At 38.4% G+C, this 20,762-nt stretch overlaps 1 protein-coding gene across 1 annotated transcript in view; it reads right to left on the bottom strand.

Annotated features, from left to right (window-relative positions):
* The window catches only part of MUSK (muscle associated receptor tyrosine kinase), a 1,728,668-nt gene that overhangs the window by 635,258 nt on the left and 1,072,648 nt on the right, over window positions 1-20,762 (bottom strand). Inside the window, exon 7 of the mRNA XM_044061034.1 lies at window positions 9,556-9,715. Coding sequence (XP_043916969.1) covers window positions 9,556-9,715 — 160 coding nt within the window. The remainder of the gene's footprint in view (window positions 1-9,555; window positions 9,716-20,762) is intronic.

Here is a 20,762-nt window from a genome sequence, read left to right as displayed (position 1 = left end):
ATATTACAAATTTAATAGTTATGCTTAAGCACAACAAATGTGATAAGATTGTTCTTGAATACGTACTGTAGTGTGCACTTAGTGCAGGCTCTGTGTTTAACGTGATTTATAAAATCTACCTTAAGACGTAGAACCTAGAGAACACTTCCACTATAAAAATTGTTTGAAATGAAGAGTTTGCCATTTTCACTTCTTTAGTTCCAGAGACATGAATGTTTCTTTTGAAATGTGAGGACATATTTGATTCTATCAAAAAGCTTAGGCTCCTCCCATTGGAAGTTACTCTGCAGACCTCCAGAGTTCCATTGGAGGGAATGAGATATTCTACATATAGAAAGAGCATTTATCTCCACAAAATAGTGCTCTTACTCCCCACCTGCTTTCCCATCATGCTGCCCTTCTGTGTGCATTTCTGCTTGCTATATTTCTCTATTTCCTACTTTCCTATACTCCTCTTTTCCGTCTTTCACAGAACCAGTAGGACCAGGTGTTTGAAAAGTTATCTGCAGATGTTTTTAATGTTTTTTTAAACCAGTACTATGTAGTGTATACCTACTTTACCATGTGTAGACTCATGCTACTAGCCACCTTTTAGTACCACAAAATCTGTGATAGCCAGCAGATGGTCATGTTGTTGGAACACAACTTAATGCTTTTTCTGCTTTGCTTTCTCTATTGTTCTTTGGTTGGCTTGTGAATTTTTACTCTTGCTCCGAATTTCACATTGGAGTGCAACTGACTGCTCCTCTGGGCAGATTGTCACCATATGTAAATCTATGTCAATGTTACACTAATATATATCACTGCTATTGGGAGTAAGCCTTGATTGGGCACTGCAAATCTCTGTGAAACCAGGATTGTGTCTTTGCCTATGGAATGGAGTAACATGGTATATGAAAATGCTTTAGATCTTACCCCATAGCTTTATCAGTGATATCTTAAAAACCCTACAATAGATGGGTGTATTACTTCTCAGATATCATTCTGTTTACAGGAAATAAGCAAGTGTTCTAATGAATTTTCTTTTGGATCCATTTTTAGACATTTTCACATATAGCAATATCACATCCCCTGTCTCTTCTGGTGACTAGAATTAAAGGTATTTGAACATTCTGTTGTCTGGAACAGTAGCTAATGTAGAATGTGAACATAATTCTTTCCATCAGTAAGTCTGGTTTGTTGAATCCAAAGTTTGGCAGTTATTACAAAGGATTAAGGCTATGAACTGTAAATAAGATACTTCCTGTAGTCCAGGGTTTTAGTTCCCTCAGTTTCCATTTACCTACAGTGCAACTTTAAGCAAGATACTTAACCAGACAGCAATGGAGCAATTGGGAACACTGGTATAGTTTCCTCAGTTGTCTGCAGGACAGCATGCCTGATAAACAAAATAACCATGCATCCATGTTGCCAGCTTCCATACTCCTCAACTATGGGCTTCCAGATCCTATTGGATCCAACTTCAGCCACTCTCAGACTTTAGATTCCTGGTTCAAGCTCTTCCCCTTACCCATAATTCCCCTCATAGCACTGAAATACCTCAGACTGAGTTTTCCCACTCCCTACAACAAGGACAAATACAGCCCCATTGCAAGAGACATTCCTTGAAGATGCATAGAAGTGCTGCTGAGATAAGGAACGTGGAAATTATATGACCAGGTTTTCAATAGATCAGTGCAGTCACTCCAAAAAACAAATGAACATGAAAAGAGATCTAAAAGAGGAATGAAGGGAGGGAAGTTGAGGAGGATGGAAGCAGACTACATGGATCTATCATTATGGTCATTACTTAACTTTCTTATCCAACGTTCTCTCTTCTGTCCATTCTCAATGTATGGGACAGTGTTCCCAGTTACCAAAATCCTTGGGTGGTCTCATAGAAAGATATTGTAGAGAATGGCTGAACCAAAGGATGCTCTGGACCTAGATTGCAAATCCAGTTTGTAGTGAGAAATGAAGGTGTGAGCATTAGACCAAGTAGGTTCTGCATAAATGTCATGAAGTGGTATTCTGGAGAAAAAAGCAACTGAAGTAGCAATTGACCTAGTGGAGTAAGCCTTGGGATTGCTGGGCAGATACAGTCCCTTTTCATTGTAATCATAAGAAATGCATTATATAACCATCTTGAAAGAATTACTTTTAAAACACCTTTACCAATTTTAGCAGCAGAGAAGGACACAAGCAATTGGTTAGTCTTTCTTCTATTCTTAGTATGGTGCAAATAAAATCAGAGCTGCCGATGGACACCCAAAAGATGTGGCATGTACTTTCCCTTATTAGAAAAATGGGGAAAGAAAACTGGTAGATTGATGATTTGGTTTAGAGAAGATTCTGAGGCTACCTTGGAGAGAAAGAAATGACAAGAAAGAAATGATTTGCCCTCAGTGATACCCTGTCCTTGTAGAACACCAAATACGGGGGCTACAAGAAAGAGCGTGAAGTTCTGAAATCCTTCATATGGAATTAACCTCCATAGAAATAGTGTTTTCCAGCACAGATATTTCAAATCAGCTGTGGCTGCAGTATCAAATGGAGGCCAGAGCAATGGCTGAGTAAGAATAGTTAAGAATAGTAATGTCCCATAGAGGGACAGGGTTCCCGAGGGAAGGCAGAAGGAAGACAATGCCAGCAGTTGGAGTTTGATCTTTTCTATGCAAAAGCTAGAAATGACCACCAAATGGACTTTAATTGTGGAATAGCTAGCACCATCATGAAAAAGTCAGCCAGAAAGTCCAACACAGTAGAGGGAGGAGCTGAGAAGAGATTTAAGTCCCTGCATGAAGCCCATAGAGAAAATCTCTTCAACTTAGTCTTGTATACTTTTCTGGTAGAAGGTGTAGAACAGAGTGTGTGTTGTGACTTTAAGAAGCATTTCAAAGTGAGGGCAAGTGCGGATAAATAGAAGGCACGTGCAGGCAGCAATGCCATTTTGAGTGAACAGCTAGAGTGTTAACATGTATGAGTGCAGTAGTCAGTCTGTTTATAAGTTTATTTAAGTTTAAGTTACTAAGCCTCAATCCTGATGTGTTTGTATATATTAAAGCTGCTTGAACCAAACCCACAACTGTTTGTCTGTTTTATCCTGACTGGATGAGCGACATGGCTTCAGAAGTGGAATGTTTGAGGTACATAGTGTTAGATGTGGCATGCCCAAATGACATGATGTTGGAACCAGGATGTTTGAGCAACTAGAAGCCAGAAGAAGCCGGAAGTTGAGTCATGAGGTACACAGTTAGAAATGGAGGAAAGACTCATCCCAACCTGCTGAAACAATTGAAAAAGGTCAGAAATGAATTTCAGGTAATTAAAACTTATATAAATGATTTAGTTTGTAAAAAAATGATAAGAAGCATTCGCAAAGCACAAAATGGATTATTAATCAAATGGAAAGCACAAAACACACGGATTAAGCAAAATGTTCGAAACCATGATATGTGATAAAATTATTTGAAATACGTCTGAGAGCATTTCAAATTACTTCTGATTTGCATAATGAGCATGTTAAAAGTAACACAAACACAAGAAAAGTATAACAAGCATGATAGACTTCAAATGAGCATAACGAGTACAATGAAAGGGCAAAATGAGCAAGGAAAAGCAAAGCAGCTGCAATTTTTAGCAAATGACCAGATTTTTTTGATATGAGCTACTATTTTGTATTGACTATAGCTATTTGAAGTATAACTAGTGTTGTTCAAAGTATCTCAGAGGGTGAAAAGTGTTTGCAGTGTGTGCTTTATTACAGTACAATTATTTTAAAGAATTTACTGTGTGCAAAGTACAGTTATATCACAATGTGCAGTCAAAGTACAGTCATTCTGAGAGGTTTCTTGTGTTGTGTACAGTTCATTCACAAAGTGCAGTCGTTTCAAAGTGTTTCTTACACTGATAAGAGTGATTTTGGAAAGTACAGTGATTTCAAAGTGTTCTTGTGCTATGGAGACATTTCGCAAAGTGCAGTTATTTTGAAGATTTTGTTGTGCTGTTGAGCATAACTACACGTTTTTGGCATAAAGTTCTGACATATATGTGTGTATGTTCATACATAATTCCAATGGTCTTTATTACTGTGTGTCGGCATGGCATAGGCATTTCGCAGACCCAGTCCACTTGTGTTTGATCATAATATTGCAGAGAATTGGACAGTATTTGAGCAGGAATACAATATTTTCATACAAGCAGCTTTTTCTGATGAAGATGCACATAGGAGGGCATTTATTCTGTTTAATCTAGTGGAGTCAGAAGCCATTGAAAGAGAGTGTTCATTTATGTATGCACCAGCAGTATATTGGAAGAGATGGGGAAAACCATCATATTGTTGTACAAGCTGAATCAAGGGAGGACCTTGAGAGCTTGAAACATAAATTTAGAGAAATGTGTAACCCCCAGACAAATGTTACATTGGGGAGGCACTTATTTTATACAAGAGACCAAAAGCCAGGAGAAACTTTTGCAGCTTACATTACTAACTTGCAAAACAAAGCTAGCAGATTTGGTGATTTAAAAGATGAGTTGGTAAAGGACAGACTTATGTGTGCTGTTAATAATGCTGCAGTGAGAAAGATTTTGCTTTGAGACAGTGATTTAATGTTGACCAAAGCCATAGAGATTTGTTAAAAACATAAGCTTACAGAAAAGCACACAAATATGCTTGCAGGTAATAAGAGCATGTTTTTTGCAGCATCTAGAGCAAACGTAGACAGCATGCAGCACGTGGATAACAGAAACAGGCCTAAGCACATGGCAGCTGCTGCCCCTGTGAGATTTCCAGAGAGATCTTGTACCATTCCAGCAAGTTCTAAGACTAGTTCAGTGAAACGGACATACTCAGTGCAGCACTAGAGTGAGTCAGCAAAACTCAAGTCAAGTCTCATTGTTAACTGTCGTAATTATCACGAGTCCAAAAGAGAAAAGTGCTTAGCATTTGATCAGCAGGGTCTATATCACATTATCGAAATTCCAAAATGTCGAATACAAAAGCTTGACCTTGGAATATCTAAATGTGGTATACTCGAACGCTCAGAAAAGCAAATTTTTTCCCGTTCCAAGAATACACACACACAGCACAAGCACACCAAAATGCATAATCCACACATACACACTTCACAGAACCCTACACTAAACTGTACATACACTACTAGCTATCCACTTACCTTAACCCAACTCTAACCCTAAGGTCCCTAACTAAAGCACACTCACCTTACCTGCTCCCTAACACTAAGGTCCCTAACTATCGCACACTCACCTTACCCACTCCCTAACCCTAAGATCCCTAACTATCACACACTCACCTTACCTCGATCCGTTCACACACTTAACTTAACCTGGTCTGTCACCTTCACACCACAGTTGAGGAAATAGCGAAGCTGCAGAAATGGCCCACCGAATACTTTCCCTAGGAAAATATTCGGTGTTCTGCATCTTCACTATTTCAAGCATTCGCTGAATTGGGGTCAATATTATAATATACAAAGTTTTAAGACTTCGATGTTATAATATAGACCTGATCAGCAATGCCACAAGTATAAAAAATGGAACCACTTTCAAAAGCTTTGTAAATGAAGCAAGAAAGAAAGAAAGAAAGCATTTATTAAGAAAGGTCACCCAAAAAAGCAAGTTGATAATGTAGAAAGCTACAACTCTACTTGATATATAGATGGTGTATCAGTGGTTGGTGAAAAGGTTAATGCAGTAGATTTGTTGGCAAATATTAATGGTAAACCCACAGAGCTCAAAGTGGACACTCATTCAAAGTGCAATATTATGTCAATAGAAACATTTGCTAGAGTAAGAGCTGGTGAACAACTTAATTTGCCCAATTGTGCGAAGCTTGCTGCTTATGGAGGTGAAGAGATTCAAACTGAAGGCTCAGTAGTGTTTTCATGCTATTCAGCTGGGAAGAGTTACAGCTTGCAGTTTTATGTAGTCAAAGGACCGGCACAGTCATTATTAGGTCTCAGAGACAGTTTAGAAATTAAACTGCTTTCTTTAACCAAAAAAGCCCATCATGTAACCCCATGTCCTAGTGCCAGTTTCACCAATGCTATTTTCTCAGAGTATGCTGATATTTTCAAAGATGAGCTAGGTAAACCTCAAGTTGTGTACTCCATGAAGTTAAACCCAGAGGTCAGTCCAGTGGTCATGCCAGTGAGAAGAGTTCTGATAGCTATGCAGGACAGAGTCAAAGTCCAGTTAGATAAACTGGTGCAGTAAGGTGTGATTTGGCCAGTTGCAGAACCAGCTGAATGGGTGTCTTCCATGGTAGTTGCTCATAAGAAAAGCTCAGATGAAATCAGAATATGTATTGAACCAAGAGACTTAAACAAAGCATTAAAGAGACCCCACCATCCTATGTGTACAGTTGAGGAAGTTGCTACCCTCATGTCAAATGCCACTATTTTTTCTGTCTTAGATGCAAAGAGTTCATTTTGGCAAGTAATACTTGATTACAAATCTTCAGTGCTGACTCCATTCAGAACACCACTTGGTAGATACAGATTTCTCAGAATACCTTTTGGAATAAATTCTGCCAGTGAAGTCTTTCAGCATGCAATGGAGCAAATTTTTTCAGGCTATCCGTGTGCTATAATAGTAGATGATTTACTAGTTAGAGGCAATGGTGAAGCAGAGCATGACAGATGACAAAAACCTCAGGAAAATTCTGGAAAGAGCACGTGAAGTAAATTTAAAGCTCAGTCCTCTGAATTGTAAATTCAGGCTACCAGAAGTTAATTATGTCAGTCATTTCTTCCAAATAGCCATTTTTGAGGTGCCAGCTCCAGACAATGTCCAAGCCTTACAGCGTTTCCTTGGTATGGTTAGCTATTTGGGTAAGTTTATACCAGACTTCCGTGAATTATCAGCACCCTTAAGAGAGCTGGCATGCAAAAATGTTCCTGGTCATGGTTGGAACAACACCAGAGAGCATTTGATGACTTGAAACAGAAAATTGCCAGCCTGCCTACATTAAGATACTATAATGTCCACAAACCAGTCATTCTTTCCTGTGATGCTTCAAAGTTTGGTCTTGGTGCAGTTATTCTTCAAGAGGGCAGACCAGTAGCCTATGTGTCTAGAACTCTTAGCCAAACTGAGATGCATTATGCTCAGATTGAGAAGGAACTTTTGGCAATTGTGTTTGCATGTTTGAAGTTGCATGATTATATTTATGGCCAAGCTATTCAGATTGAGACTGATCATCAACTTCTAGTCACTATTTTAAAGAAGCCTATGTATGCAGCTCCAGCAAGACTAGAAAGACTGAAGTTCAGATTACAAAACTGCAACTTCAAAATGGTTTATACAAAAGGCAAACTTTTTATCTGGTTGATATCTTATCCAGATCACCCAGAAATACCACAAAAAAGCTTGATACAGAGAATTTTGACTTAAATGTCATGGAAGTTTCAGACTTCATACCCGTCAAAAAATGCATGGTAATGCAAAACTTGTTATAGTGATTTTTCTAGTTTATAGAAGCAACATTTACAGTCTGTCCTTGATTTGGGCCTTTGTCACTCATTACTTTTTGACTTTTTCCTAATTCATGCAATAAAAGACTTTGAGAGGTATTATTTTTTTTCACAATCAGATGAAGCTGTTGGTTGGGATGGAAATGTCTGTGGACGAAAGTAACATATCCATTTGTAACCTTGCTCAGTTTAAACAGTCTGACTGAGCAAGACTAGTGTGCATGTATGTGAAATGTCAGAATACTTGGGCTACTGTGTATTCATTTGAAATAAATGTGAAAAGCATTATTGTGTCAATATTTAATTATGCATGTATGCATGTTTACTGCCATCAGACAATCAAGGTGCATTTAGACAATAATGCGTTATAATTCCTGGATATAAGAGCAATCTGCAGATGAGAGTGACTGATGCTGTTGTCATAATCAAGTTAAATGGTCATTAGTTAGACATTGGATGGTTAGTTTGCATTTAACATAAATAAGTTGAAATACTTTACTATGTTTTTTGTTATAATTGGATATTTGAGGTGCACATAGCCAAGTGGCTGTAACTGATGAGTATGGCCATTGGTTGACTGTACTGACAGCAGTCTGAGTGGTCTTTTATGGTGAAAAATGTTTGAAAATGGATAATTTTGTTATTATTGGTTAGCACATTTGTTTCACTTCTTGCTAATAAAATATTATTCAATTTAAACAATAAATATAATTTGTGTTTGAATTATATTTAAGTGTGTGATAATCTAGTAGGTGAATGTGCATTAGAACAGTCAGCAAAGCAAACCCCAATGAATATTTGCATTTACCTGTGGTCCAAAAAAAAACTGTTTGCGTTGTGTAAGGACTCTTTTATTCGGCCTATATAATTCTATTTTCTTAGCTAAACTGTGTTTTTAAACATTTCAATACTATAATTATTTGTTGTCATTTGGAATATTTTTTAAATAAAATTATGATTTGGTCACCTTAAAGGTATTCTTTTATCTGTTAGGAAATCAGCCATTGTCCAGGAAGACCAAATGTATTAAAGAATAAAACATGACATGACTTTGTATGGAAATCATTCGCTACACACAAATGAGCCGCCCCCTTCTAAGTACACACACCCATACCCTGGGATTCAGAAAGGTTCGCACTGCCAGTGCTATTTGTCTAATGCAGGTTTATCTATTAGCATGACAGCAAGTACCTCTGATTTGGAAAGAAAGATAAAGCTGCAGAGAAGAACACCTCATTAGCATTTGATTTTTAGTGTTCTCCCTACCAGCTCACACACTGCGGATGTAGAAGCACCTCCTAACAAGTCCACACACACACACACACACACACACACACACACACACACACACACACACACACACACATACACACACACACACACACACACACACAGCCAGCCATATACAGAGACATACACATTCACATACAGACAGAAATGCATACAATCATTGCTCCGTATAGTCATGGTACAAACTGAAACCATTCTCATAGGAGTGAACATATGTGTTCTGTAAAAAGATTATGTACACTTTTTGTTGTCTATGAAAAAAAAAAGCATAGTGTCTTCTTCTGCTGCTGCCATCATTTCCAGGGGAGAGCAAATTGCTAATTTGAATTAGCCACTTCCCCAGACTGCTGCATTTGCATGTGGCTTCACTAGACAAAATGCTGTTTGTCTTATAGCCACTTAAATAGAAAAACTGTAAGGGAGTATTGTCTGTGAATCACTCAGTCTTAAAGTGATGCGGAAATCTTTGGAGTTAAGATATCTTCATTGTGGTAATCTTTTTGAAATTGGACCCTTGGACGGTGTTGTACAAAAAATGTATAGTGAGTCACAGTTCCTCAGGAAAGTCATACATAGCACAAGGTATGATGTTATATGGTATGTTTTATAGCAAGTGCTTTTTCACTAAAGAATGTGTGCTGTTGTGAAATATATTTACTCTGGAATTTCCCTGATGTCCTCAGGCCTGCAAAAGATGAGGTTGTGTAATTAGGGCTTGCAAATGTTATATTAATGTGTTTCTTTTTTCTTTTGGTACGATAAGCATTTTCTTCTTTCAATTCTTTATACATACCTGAGACACCAATTGCAGCTGTGGATTTTACACGACTCACTCCACCACCATGTCTGTTGGTGGCTATGCAGGTAAATAAGCCAGGCCTAGTAACATGTATTTGTAATCTAGAATCAATCACTTGTTCTTTTATAGTATCAAGAATGGAGGCTCCCAAAACCTAACAAAGAATAAATACAAAAATGGATAAGTCAGTTAGTTGATCTGTTTGATAACAACAACAAAAAAAAATTCACAAAAGAAAATGAAACAGTTTTTTATGTGTGATCTCACAAAACATGATAATCTCTAGTAGTATTTATCAGTATTTATAGTGGTACTCAAGATATGGAGCAGGAATTAAAAAATACTGGATGTTGCCATATTATCTTGTGGCCTAAAGTAATATACTACAAAATGTCAATTTACAGAAAATGATACATAATGATTTCTATTAGGGTAACTGCTTCAACAAGGTGTGAAACAATACAATTGTCTTGAAGGCTGTTAAATCTAAAAGTATTGTGCAGCTTGCTGTGGTGGTATATAAAACAAACAGAACAAAATTACTTTTTTTAGTCATTAACATAATATCTAGGAATATCAATGTGCTTCTTGAAGTAGGTCAATTCTATCTTCCCCAACTGATCTGAGCATGAGCTGGAGGGAGGAGGGAAGCCCCTTCTTGTTCTGTGCATATTGCCTGCAGTGGCAATTCTTTCTAAGCAAGAGATGAAGAACTTCCTGGATGCTGCAGCTCATGTGATTCACTTTTGAGAATGTATAGTAATACTGGGCAACATCTGCTTGTCCTGACTGCACAATGAGTCCATCATTGTGTTACTGATAGCCACATGCAGGGCTGGCCTTTTGCATAGGTGAACTAGGCAATCGCACAGGGCGCCATGATTGCTTTTCTTACATGGGCACTCATAAGCTGTTTATTTTTTTTATTTTTAGAGTAATGTTTCTTTGGAATAAAAATAAATGAACACTGTACCTCAAAGGAACAAGAAAATGTACCTGAGAACATCAGGGAATACATGGGTGTGGGGCGTGGTGCTCAGCTCCACTTAAAATGCAAATCACATTTTTTAAATTTTGCAAGGACACAGGAGTACAAACCTCACCATGAGCAAATGTAGGAGCAAAAACATTCTTGAAGGAAGCAGTTTTTTCTTTACATATATACTGTATGTAAAATCATATACATTCTGCAGAATTAGGAACAGATTTCAACTTCAACGAATGGAGTGGCAAGTTAGAGTTACTATTATTTTAAAATAAGTTTGGCAGTGATTAACCAGATACGTTTTGACAATATTGTTGTTAGATTTGAGTGGACAGTTCAGATGAGTGAAGTAGTGTGGTGGTGAGATAAGTATTTTTCATTATTGCTGAAAGTGATCTACCAGATATTTTGGTAATATTTCTGATTTTGTGATTTGTGTGGACAGTTGAGGTAAAAATGTTATTTTTCCAGGGATGCTGGCAACGATGAGCCAGATGATTTGGGTAATATTTCTCTGGCTTTGTGGTTTATGTGCGGGTTTTTAGATTGATTTACTGTAATGTGTGTTAACTTTATACTTCTCAACTGTCCATATTTTTGCCTCATATTTTTGGTTTGTTCCCATCAGAATGTTGAGAACAGTGTTAAGCTGTTTGGCAAGCTACAAGTAATGGGCTACTTGTAAAAGCAGACATGCATCCTACCAATAAGGGTCCTTTAAATGACAACCTCCCTTTGTTAGCATTTACCCAGTAAATGTCCAATGCAGTGGATATGACAGCAACAATATGTGAAATCACTCTAGGCATACATTTATTTATATGTTTATTGATCCATCTGTTAACTAGAATAACAATTATCATACACTAACATAAATAACAAAAGCAGAGTATGCAACATAAGTAGCAAACAACTTAAATTACAGCCACAATTTCTGCTACAGCTTAATCACAGAATAAACATCCATAAGGATAGGACACACAGCTGTAATAACACAAAACAGAAACAAGATAAGATTTATTGACAGGGTAAATTTAATCACAGAGATAAGCAAGATTTCTTAGTCAGCAACAATGTTGCTTGGAGTCTGACATTCTATAGTTAAAAATTATGTGTCCTGGAGATGCTGACGGAGAACATTTGCAGTATGCAGGGAAAAGTGGAAGAAAGGTTTATGTCTAGCTTTGAGGATTTTCCTGGATATCCTGATTATAGGATCATAAGATCGTAGGAAGTTACTAGGCTAAGGGCCCTAGGGCCCTTACAAGTCTAGCCAAGTTCTTACCCTTATTTCCACAATCAGCACCTATTGTCCCTGTCCAAGAGGGACACAGGTGGAACCCCCTGGGTGAATTTACAGTCACCCATCCAATCATACAGATTGCATTTGAAGAGGTCCATTGAGGTGCTCTGCTTGACATGATGTGGGACTCTGTTGCAAAGGTGTGGTAACCGCTGGGAGACAAATCTGTCCCTCCAGCAGGTTTTAATAATGTCACATACCAGGTTCATGTCTTTAGAGTGTTTAACCCATGTACTATTTGACTTTCGGATATGAAGCATTCCCAATAACGCAGGGTCAGAGATTGCCTAACATGCAAGGCAGAGATCATCTCTGAGTAATCTCTATGAAACAGAATAAAGTAACAATGATTTCAGATGATCCACATTGGACAGATGGTGAAGACCTTGAATTTTCCTTGTGAGGAACCTTTGTGATTTCTCCAATTGTTGCATGTGCTTGGAAAGGTACATACAAAAGGGGCATTGTCCTCAATTATTGGCCTGTTGATGGAAGAATACAGGAAGGTGATAACTTATTTTTTTCTGGAAGCAATGCCCTTACCTATGAGATGAGCAATAGAGAATGCCCTTAAGGTTGCTGTCAACCTGTGTGCCAAGGTCTCTCACCACTGAGTGTGTATTTAAGGTGTTGCTATTGATGTGGTAGTTAGCAGGAACATCACTTTTACTGAAAGAAATGATAATACATTTTTTTTGTATTGAGTTTAAGGCCATGACTTTGGAAACAATCATTTGTTTGTGTAAAACCCTCTTGTATGATGTTGAAATCATTTACAAATTCTATGACTACTCCCAGTTTACCTTTAGTTTTTGCTTGTACTTCGGAAAAATGGACTCCAAACAGTAGAGGTCTCAGGACTGATCCCTGTGGAACACCATTGGTTACAGGTCTGCTGTTGGAGGTGGATTCCCCTGTTTTGATTATATGAGTTCTATCAGTGAGCCAGTTAGCGACCCATCTAGCAATATAAGGGTTGATGCCTAGCTGGGTAAGTTTGTCAATGATGCCTGAGTTGGGGATTATTGCAAAATGCCTTGGCTTGGTCCAGGTAGGCTGTATACACAGATTTCCCCTAGTCCAGGGCCTTGGTGACTGTCTCAATGAAATCCACAGGGTTTAACAGGCATGATCTCCCATTGACAAATTCAAACTGAGTAGGGTCAAGTGTTTAGAGATTACCTATATCCTTGTTGATAAGGCCCATGATGATTTGCTCCATGGCCTTGCAGATAAGTCTAGTCAGGCTAATAGGTCTATAGTTCCCAGGGTCAGTGGAAGTACCACCCTTGTGCAAGGGAATAATGGTGGCCATTTTCCATTCAGCTGGTATGAAGTCAGTACTTAGACTGATTGAAAACAGTACCCAATGGTGTGGATAATTCATGTTGGAGCCCATGCAGGATGCAGCCTGGGATGTTATCAGGTCCAATAGATGCTGTGTTTTTGACCTTGCACAGGGCATTTACAACCTGCTCTTTAGAGATAGAAGGTAGAGGACAAGTGGTAGGGATGACATGGGATACTTGTGGCGGGAACAGGGGAGTGACATTTTCACAGAACCTGTCAGCCAACAGGTTAGCTATTTCCACAGGTTCACTATATGTGGTATCATTAACTACCAGTTCTGCACAAATCTGGGCCTTTCCTTTTAGGTTACGGATGTAACTATAGAATGGCTTGTGGCTGTCATTTGCTGAGGAAGCTAATTTGGACTCATAGTTTGCTTTGGAGGACTTTACAAGAAGTCTTATTTGCTTGTTGAAGCTGAGGAGGGAGTGTTTAAAGTTTAGGAGTGCTTGCTCCATCTTATTCTTAGACAGCAATTTCTTCCACTTATTCTAAAGCCTGTTAATGGCAGTTGTTCACCAGACAGGTTTGCTCTTCTTTGAGGAGCTTGTTTCAGTCCTATCAGGTACAGTCGAGTTAATGATGCAGTTATACAGGTGTTTGCATAAAACATTGGTGTATAGCTCGGTATAATTGCCAGTTCCATCAGATGAGGAGGTGCAGTGAAGCTATTTATACTATCCCCTGAGAGGTTATAATCTGCTTTGGAGATGTTTTTAGTTTAGTTGCTGCTGGGGTGACATTAAGTGTGATAGTTACTTTGAATGAGACCAATTTGTGGTCAGAAATCACCAGGGAGTACCTCACAGTGGGGGTGCTACAGTGGTCCCCCATATCGGCAAGCAACAGATCCAGGATGTTGGCACCCCTTGTGGGGGTATCAACCAGCTGCTCCAGGGCATTGCAGTTAATGAAGTCGAGGAACCTTTGAGCAAATGAGTTTTGAGCACAAATAATTTATCCAGTCAATGGATGGGTAGTTAAAGTCATCCAAAAACCATGATGTTTGGATGTATCTTGATTAGACTCAAGTAGATCAAAATACACAGAGTGGGTGTCCTGATTCATGGAGGGGGTCCTGCAGCTGGCAATGACTTGAATATGTGTCCTGCCAACAGTTAATTGCACCAGAAGTGTTTCCAGGGAGTCATACTGTTTAACTAATCTGGAGGTGTATTCATGCATCTTTAATGAATATTAATACACCACCTCCTTTAGTTTTCACATTTTCAGTTTGAGGTCTGAATGTGTGGAAGGAGATGTAACCTGGTATGGCTGGGGTGCTCTCCACAGCCTTGAACTAGGTCTCCACGACTGCACAAATGTCTGCATCTTCCAAGGTGAGGATGGCTTTCAGTGAGTGCAGTTTCGTGTTTAGACTCCTAGCATTTAGCAGCATAATCTTGAGGTTATTTTTAAATGGAGTTTTTACATTGGGAATTTTGTTATTGAAACACTCCCTAAAAAAGGCACTATGTGGGTGCCAAGAGCCTTAGCCAGTAGCCGAAATCCCAGGAGTGACAGATGAAGACCATCTCTGGCAAAGCATCAAGGTCTATCGATCATGTCATCCCAGGCTGAAAGATATTGGATCCCCTTAGAATGACACCAGAAGCTAAGCCAATTATTAAAGTCAATAAATTTCAATCAATTTCAGTTTGTATTGGAGCATGGCCCTAGGCGTGAGTGAGTGCATGTGTGTGCCTTCTGTGGAAGGTTGGGCACTGGGCTGGCAACTTAACACCGTAAAACTCCACTGCCAATCATGAGCGGACAGGTGATCCACTGTGGTGAACCCAAACTGGGAAAAGTCGAAAGAAGAAGAAGATTGGAGCATCATCCTACATAAAGGTAAAATGCTGCTTAAGGCTAGGGACATACCTGCCTGAGACACATAGTCTGAGAGCTCGGTCATGTCTCTCTTCATATAGTCCAGAGAGGTATATCTCAAGTCAGTGGTGTGAGCACCCTTCTAAGCCGGGAATTGCTGTTGAAGGCTCTTTGTGTCTTTTATTCTGAAAGTCTCTTAGTTCTGGTTTAAGCACGGTAACTACCACTACGCAGCAATGCACGATGGAGTTCTACATGCAAACAAGTGCAAATGCGGGGCTTAAGTAAAATAAGAAAATATTATGTTTAACTCAAACTATCTAATAAGAATGCTCTGTCTGAGCTCTAGTTCAATCATCTTCGATTAGATATGACTCAAATCACACTCTCCTTACACAAGTGTGCAAAAGGGCCTTCACCGATAAAGGTGGCTTGAAGTTGATGCTCAGACATTACAAAACAGACCCAGAAATAGCAAACTTGGAAATGGACAGGGCTACAGCTGAACTAGTACAGTGTACAGTAAAATATGACCAAAAAATAGTTCAGACAATTCAGAGAGTGGAATGCAAAAACAAATTAAAAGTGCAGTATTAGAGCAAACACAGGCATTTATAATTTGTTGAAAGCAATAGATGCCTCAGATATTTCAGTATCTCAGCGAAGAGCTGGTTTTAGTGCTCAAGTAATACTATTCAGTCTAGTTTCAGTGAGTCTGAGTCTAGCCTCTGCTATAAAATGCAGAAATACTAGAAATTAAAAGTGCATAAAATAACAGTTACAACAGCAGAAGGCAGTTTAAATAATGCAGCAATTCACCAACAATTCCCAGCATCGAAGGGTGTAGGCCACACTCTCCTGCCACAAGAGTCTAGACCACAAACCTTCCTGATATAAAACAACTGGTTTTGGAGCAAAAATGCTTAAGCCGGAACTAAGACACTTCAGAATAACTAAGACACTTCAGAATAACAGACACAGTAGGGCTATAACCATCAATTTCCAGCCAGAAGGATGTCGGCTACCCTCTCCTGCCACAAGAGCATAGACCAGAAATACTCCAAATGTAAAGTAAGTTGTTTGGAACCCAGGTGCTTAAACCAGAATAAATACACTTAGAATGACTGGCACAATAAGCCTTCACTAGAAATTCCCAGTTCAGAAGGGTGTAGGCCTCCCTCTCCTGCCACAAGAGTCCAGCGCACAACCCTCCCAATGTAAAGTAACTGGATTGGAGTCCAGGTGCTTAAACCAGAGCTAAGACACTTTCAGAATAACAGACACAAAGAGCCTTCAACAGCAATTCCCAGCTTAGAAGGGTGTAGGCTATACTCTCCCAACACAAGTCTAGACCACAAATCCTCCTAATGTAAAAGAACTGGTTTGGAATCCAAGTGCTTAAAACGGAACAAAGGCACTTAGAACAACAAGCACAAGAGGACATCATCCAGCAATTCCCAGCTCAGAAGAACAGAGGCTACCCTCTTCTCCTACAAGAGTGCAGACCACAAACCTTCTTAATGTAAAATAACTGGTCTTAAGCCGAAGTCCTTTAACCAAAACTAAGACACGCACCTCTAGATTTATGGTAGTAGATCTACTATTTCAAGAAAAAAATGGACATATCAATTCATATGAGAACATGCAGATTTATAATGTGGATATGCTAAAAGGCACAGAGGGCAGTAGTGCTTTGGTTTTATAAAGGGATATGAATGTAACTAGCAGTTGAAACAAGGATCCCTGGTGTTTTTTAAACATGGTTATCTCAGAGATGATATGCAGAACTGAGAATAGGATCAGCTGTTTTCTGTGTATGTCATCATTATCTCCCCTTAGAATTAAGCAATGAAGACAGTAGTGAAAAGAAAATTGTTATTGGTGCTAGCATTACGTTATGCTTGCCACTTCCAGCCTCCCCCTAACCTTCTAAAAGATACCACTACAGACATACAGATAATATTCCAGCATCCATTTATTTGGTAAAAAAATGAATCATGTATAGTACATTTAACTATAGGCTGTCACATTCCCATCAGAGTGGTAGCCCAACTGTGAGCTTTGTGTAATTAAAAAACATTTAAAAGTACTGTACACCCCCCTTCATATACAAAACAGTAAGCATATGCATTGCACTGTACTATGTCCTGAAGATTCCAAGCAGTGAACAGAGACATGAAATAAATTAAGTTGTAGTACACAATAATATTCAACTAAGATATGCTATTTTCTTTCTATTTTTATTTTAAAATAATGCTTTTGTATAAGAACATTATGCTTAGGTGAATGCAATACTGGCCAACCCATGGCTGGCTGTGTTTGGTCCCTTGTGCTTTGACCAAGGGATGCCACCAAAATTAACCACAGCCAAACACAGTATATTGAATATATATTTCTAAAAGGGCTGACTGAAAAAAGTGATGCTTATGTCTGGCTGTGATGCATGCATATTATGAATTCTTGCAGTAAAGAGTCTTATGTGTGCATCATATGACAATTTATGGAAGAAAGGCACATTTGTATTAAAAAAATGAAGTGAAATGATCCCATATTGTTACAATATGTGAGACCCTGAATGGTCCATTTTTGTTTTCAGCACTAAACAATGAGATTAAGCAATGTATCATAAAAATATATTCTAAACGAAGTAGAAAAAGTTCAAATTCTTTACACAAATATTCACCTCATCTCTAGTCCATATCCTTCTTTTATGGAAACTAGTAAAACCGTATCAGCTTTTAAAAACAGTCTCATTATGGAGATTCAAAATAAACAATCTGACAGAAAGTGATAGGCTGTTCCTACAGAGTTATAATTAGCTATCATTCTATGACTCTGGACTTAAAAACAAGTTGTTGAAGAGTAGAAGTGTACATTTTTATATTTATTCCACTTATAATAGAATTTACTTTTTGCTTGCATGGTTTTGAGTTTGACCTACCACTAGCATTTTGCCTTTGCTTTTTGAAGTATGAACCTATGAAGCTACACTACATGAGTTAAAGTAGGATACTTCAGCATATGTTTGTATGGTAAGTCTGACAACAAATCAGACATTAGCAGTTCTTATAATGATCTTGCATTCTTTGGTGCATTTCTGGCATTTTGGGGGGAATATTTTGGAGTACACACTTTACATACTACCAAACAGTCTGAACCATTATCATGGTTATTTATGAGATTATAAAAATTGAGACTATTACCAGTATGAAATGAAAAGCAGAAAACTGTAAGAGCTGGCACTTTTTTGTGATGGGAAAATGATTGTCCCCCTCCAAATGAAAAGCTTTTGACTTCAAATAACTCCTTTTTGTACAACACATACTATGGTCTCAGCATACTGTAATGAGGAGAGTAAAATCTTTGCTAACTTCCATTTTCTATTTGTGTTGCTAAGACACTTTTTTGCTAACAATATCAGCTGACTTTTTTTTACTGTTCTAAAGGTCCTGCTCCTAAGCTTTGCTTTACTTTAGTAAGAGATACTCTTGACCCTGTTCCCCACTGTTAACTGGAATTATACACTGTTCAGAGACGTTACTCTATTTTAGCAAATGCATTGCTCCATTTCAAGTGGTATATTATACTGTTTCTTGTGGGACAGTGCCTTTAGAGACAGTGTTTGTTAAAGGTGTAATATACTTAACTAATTAAAACTTCAATGTACATGTACTCTCTCTCAAGGTTTAGGAGTGACAGGAATAACCAATGCCATGAAAAATAAGTGCTTCCATTTCATTACATATATGGATACTGTGATTCTATAACATCCAGCACTGAAATGAGAAGTCCTTAACATATTGTTTGGGTACTTTAACAATTCCGAGATGACAGTTATTTTTATTTATTCATTTTATTTTATTTTATTTGCAGTTTGTTTGCCAGGATAGTCCAATGGGCCATGAGGAGGCCATTTTCGATGGAGTCCTGGGGAGAAAAGCTTCAGTAGAAATACAAGTTACAAAAAAATGACAACAGCATATAAGAGTGAGTTAAAGGAGTAAAACCAACATATAAGTAATACAGAAATGAACATATTGGTATGCACAAATTAATAAAGTGTGCACAGTGGTAATGCAATAATAGAGTATATGCATAAAATCAAAGTGCTTAAAAGGTACTACTAACTTCTACAATAATTACTAGACTGTTGATATTCTACAGTTGTTAAAAAAGGAACAGAAGTAATACTGATTCCTACAATTTCTTCTAAAAGTGAAACTATAAGATGCTATAATGATGGAAGGTTATGCAGGGTGAGAGCATGAGCATTCCTACTGTGAGTTTAGGTGTGAGTGAAGTAAGGTTTTGAAAGAAGAGAGGCAGCTAGTGGTACGGATGGGAGGAGGGAGACAATTTCAGTATCGAGCAAGAGAGAAGGACATTAATTGTTTGCCTGGAGGTCGGGCAGGTGTAAGTAGCTCTATTAGGTTTTGTGAGTTTGATCTAAGGAATCTGTCAGGTTGATGCATTTTAAAGGTGGTGGCAAGGAAGGGACAGAGAGAGGGATTGAAAATAATTTTGTGAGCTTGGACAAGTTGAATATAGGTGAGGTAATTGAGCAGCTCAAGCCAATTCAGTTGATGTAAGTAAGTGCAGTGGTGGGAGGTAGATCTATGGTTAGTTGTAAATTTGGCTATTTTATTGTAGCAGGAGGAGAGTTTTGACTTGAGGGAGGATTGCAGGTTATTAATGATAGAGGCACCATATAGGAGGGATGGAATGAGGTATGAATTAGCAAGGGTGAGCCTAGTGGATGGTGAGATGTAGTGGTGGTAGAGCATCCCAATGTTCTGGTGAGCTTTTTTGATATTTACTTGTAGATGGTTGTCGAACTTTAAATGATCATTAACAAGGACTCCTAGTAGTTTAGCATTAGAGACAATTTCGAGGGGAGTATTATTTTGACTAGTGAAAGAGAATGAGTTTTTATCTATGTTGGTGGTTTTGGAAGTGGTAAATATCATGAGTCTTGTTTTAGTTGCATTGAGTGCAAGATGGTTGTCCTGCATCCATTTCTCAGTGTAAGAGAAGGCTTCTTGGGTTATTTTTGTTAAAGTGGAGATAGAGGGGGAATAGCATATTATTGTTGAGTCGTCAGCATATTAGACTAGTTTGGCATTGGGGATGGCTAGGTAGAAGTCATTTATGAATATATTGAATAGAAGGAGGCCTAGAATTGAACCCTGTGGACACCTGTGGAAGTATTAAGGAAAGGGGAGGTGGACTTTTTCCATCTAATTGCTTGTTGCCTATTTGTGAGCTAGCTGGTAAACCAATTGACAGAGGAGTAGGATAGATTTAATTTGGAAAGCTTAGTAAGGAGAAGGTTATGAGAGACAGTGTCAAATGCCTTAGATAGGTCTAAGAGGAGACGATATGGCCAGAGTTGTGGGCCTTGTTAACAGTTTCTAGGATGGAGAGTAGAGCTGTAGTGGTACTATGGCCAGGTCTGAAACCATGCTGTGTGGGAGTTAGAAGGTGATTCTTTGTGAAATAGGGTAAAAGTTGTAGATGGATGCATTTTTCGAGAAGTTTGGAAATGGGGGATAGGATAGCAATGATTGAAAGTCTGGAATATCGTTGCTGTTGCCACCTTTATGAAGTGGAATAATGAAGGTTTTTTTCCAGAGTTGAGGAATGTGGCATTCAGAAATAGACCAATTTATAAGAATGCAGATGTGCAGAGTGATGCCATCTGAGGCTACTTTTAAGAAATAGGGTGTTATTTCA

The sequence above is a fragment of the Protopterus annectens genome, chromosome 2.part0 (assembly GCF_019279795.1).
Source record: "Protopterus annectens isolate FY-2018-M chromosome 2.part0, PAN1.0, whole genome shotgun sequence".
NCBI lineage: Eukaryota > Metazoa > Chordata > Ceratodontiformes > Protopteridae > Protopterus > Protopterus annectens.
The sequence above is the reverse complement of the archived record's forward strand: the minus strand, read 5'-3'. Positions and strand labels throughout refer to the sequence as shown.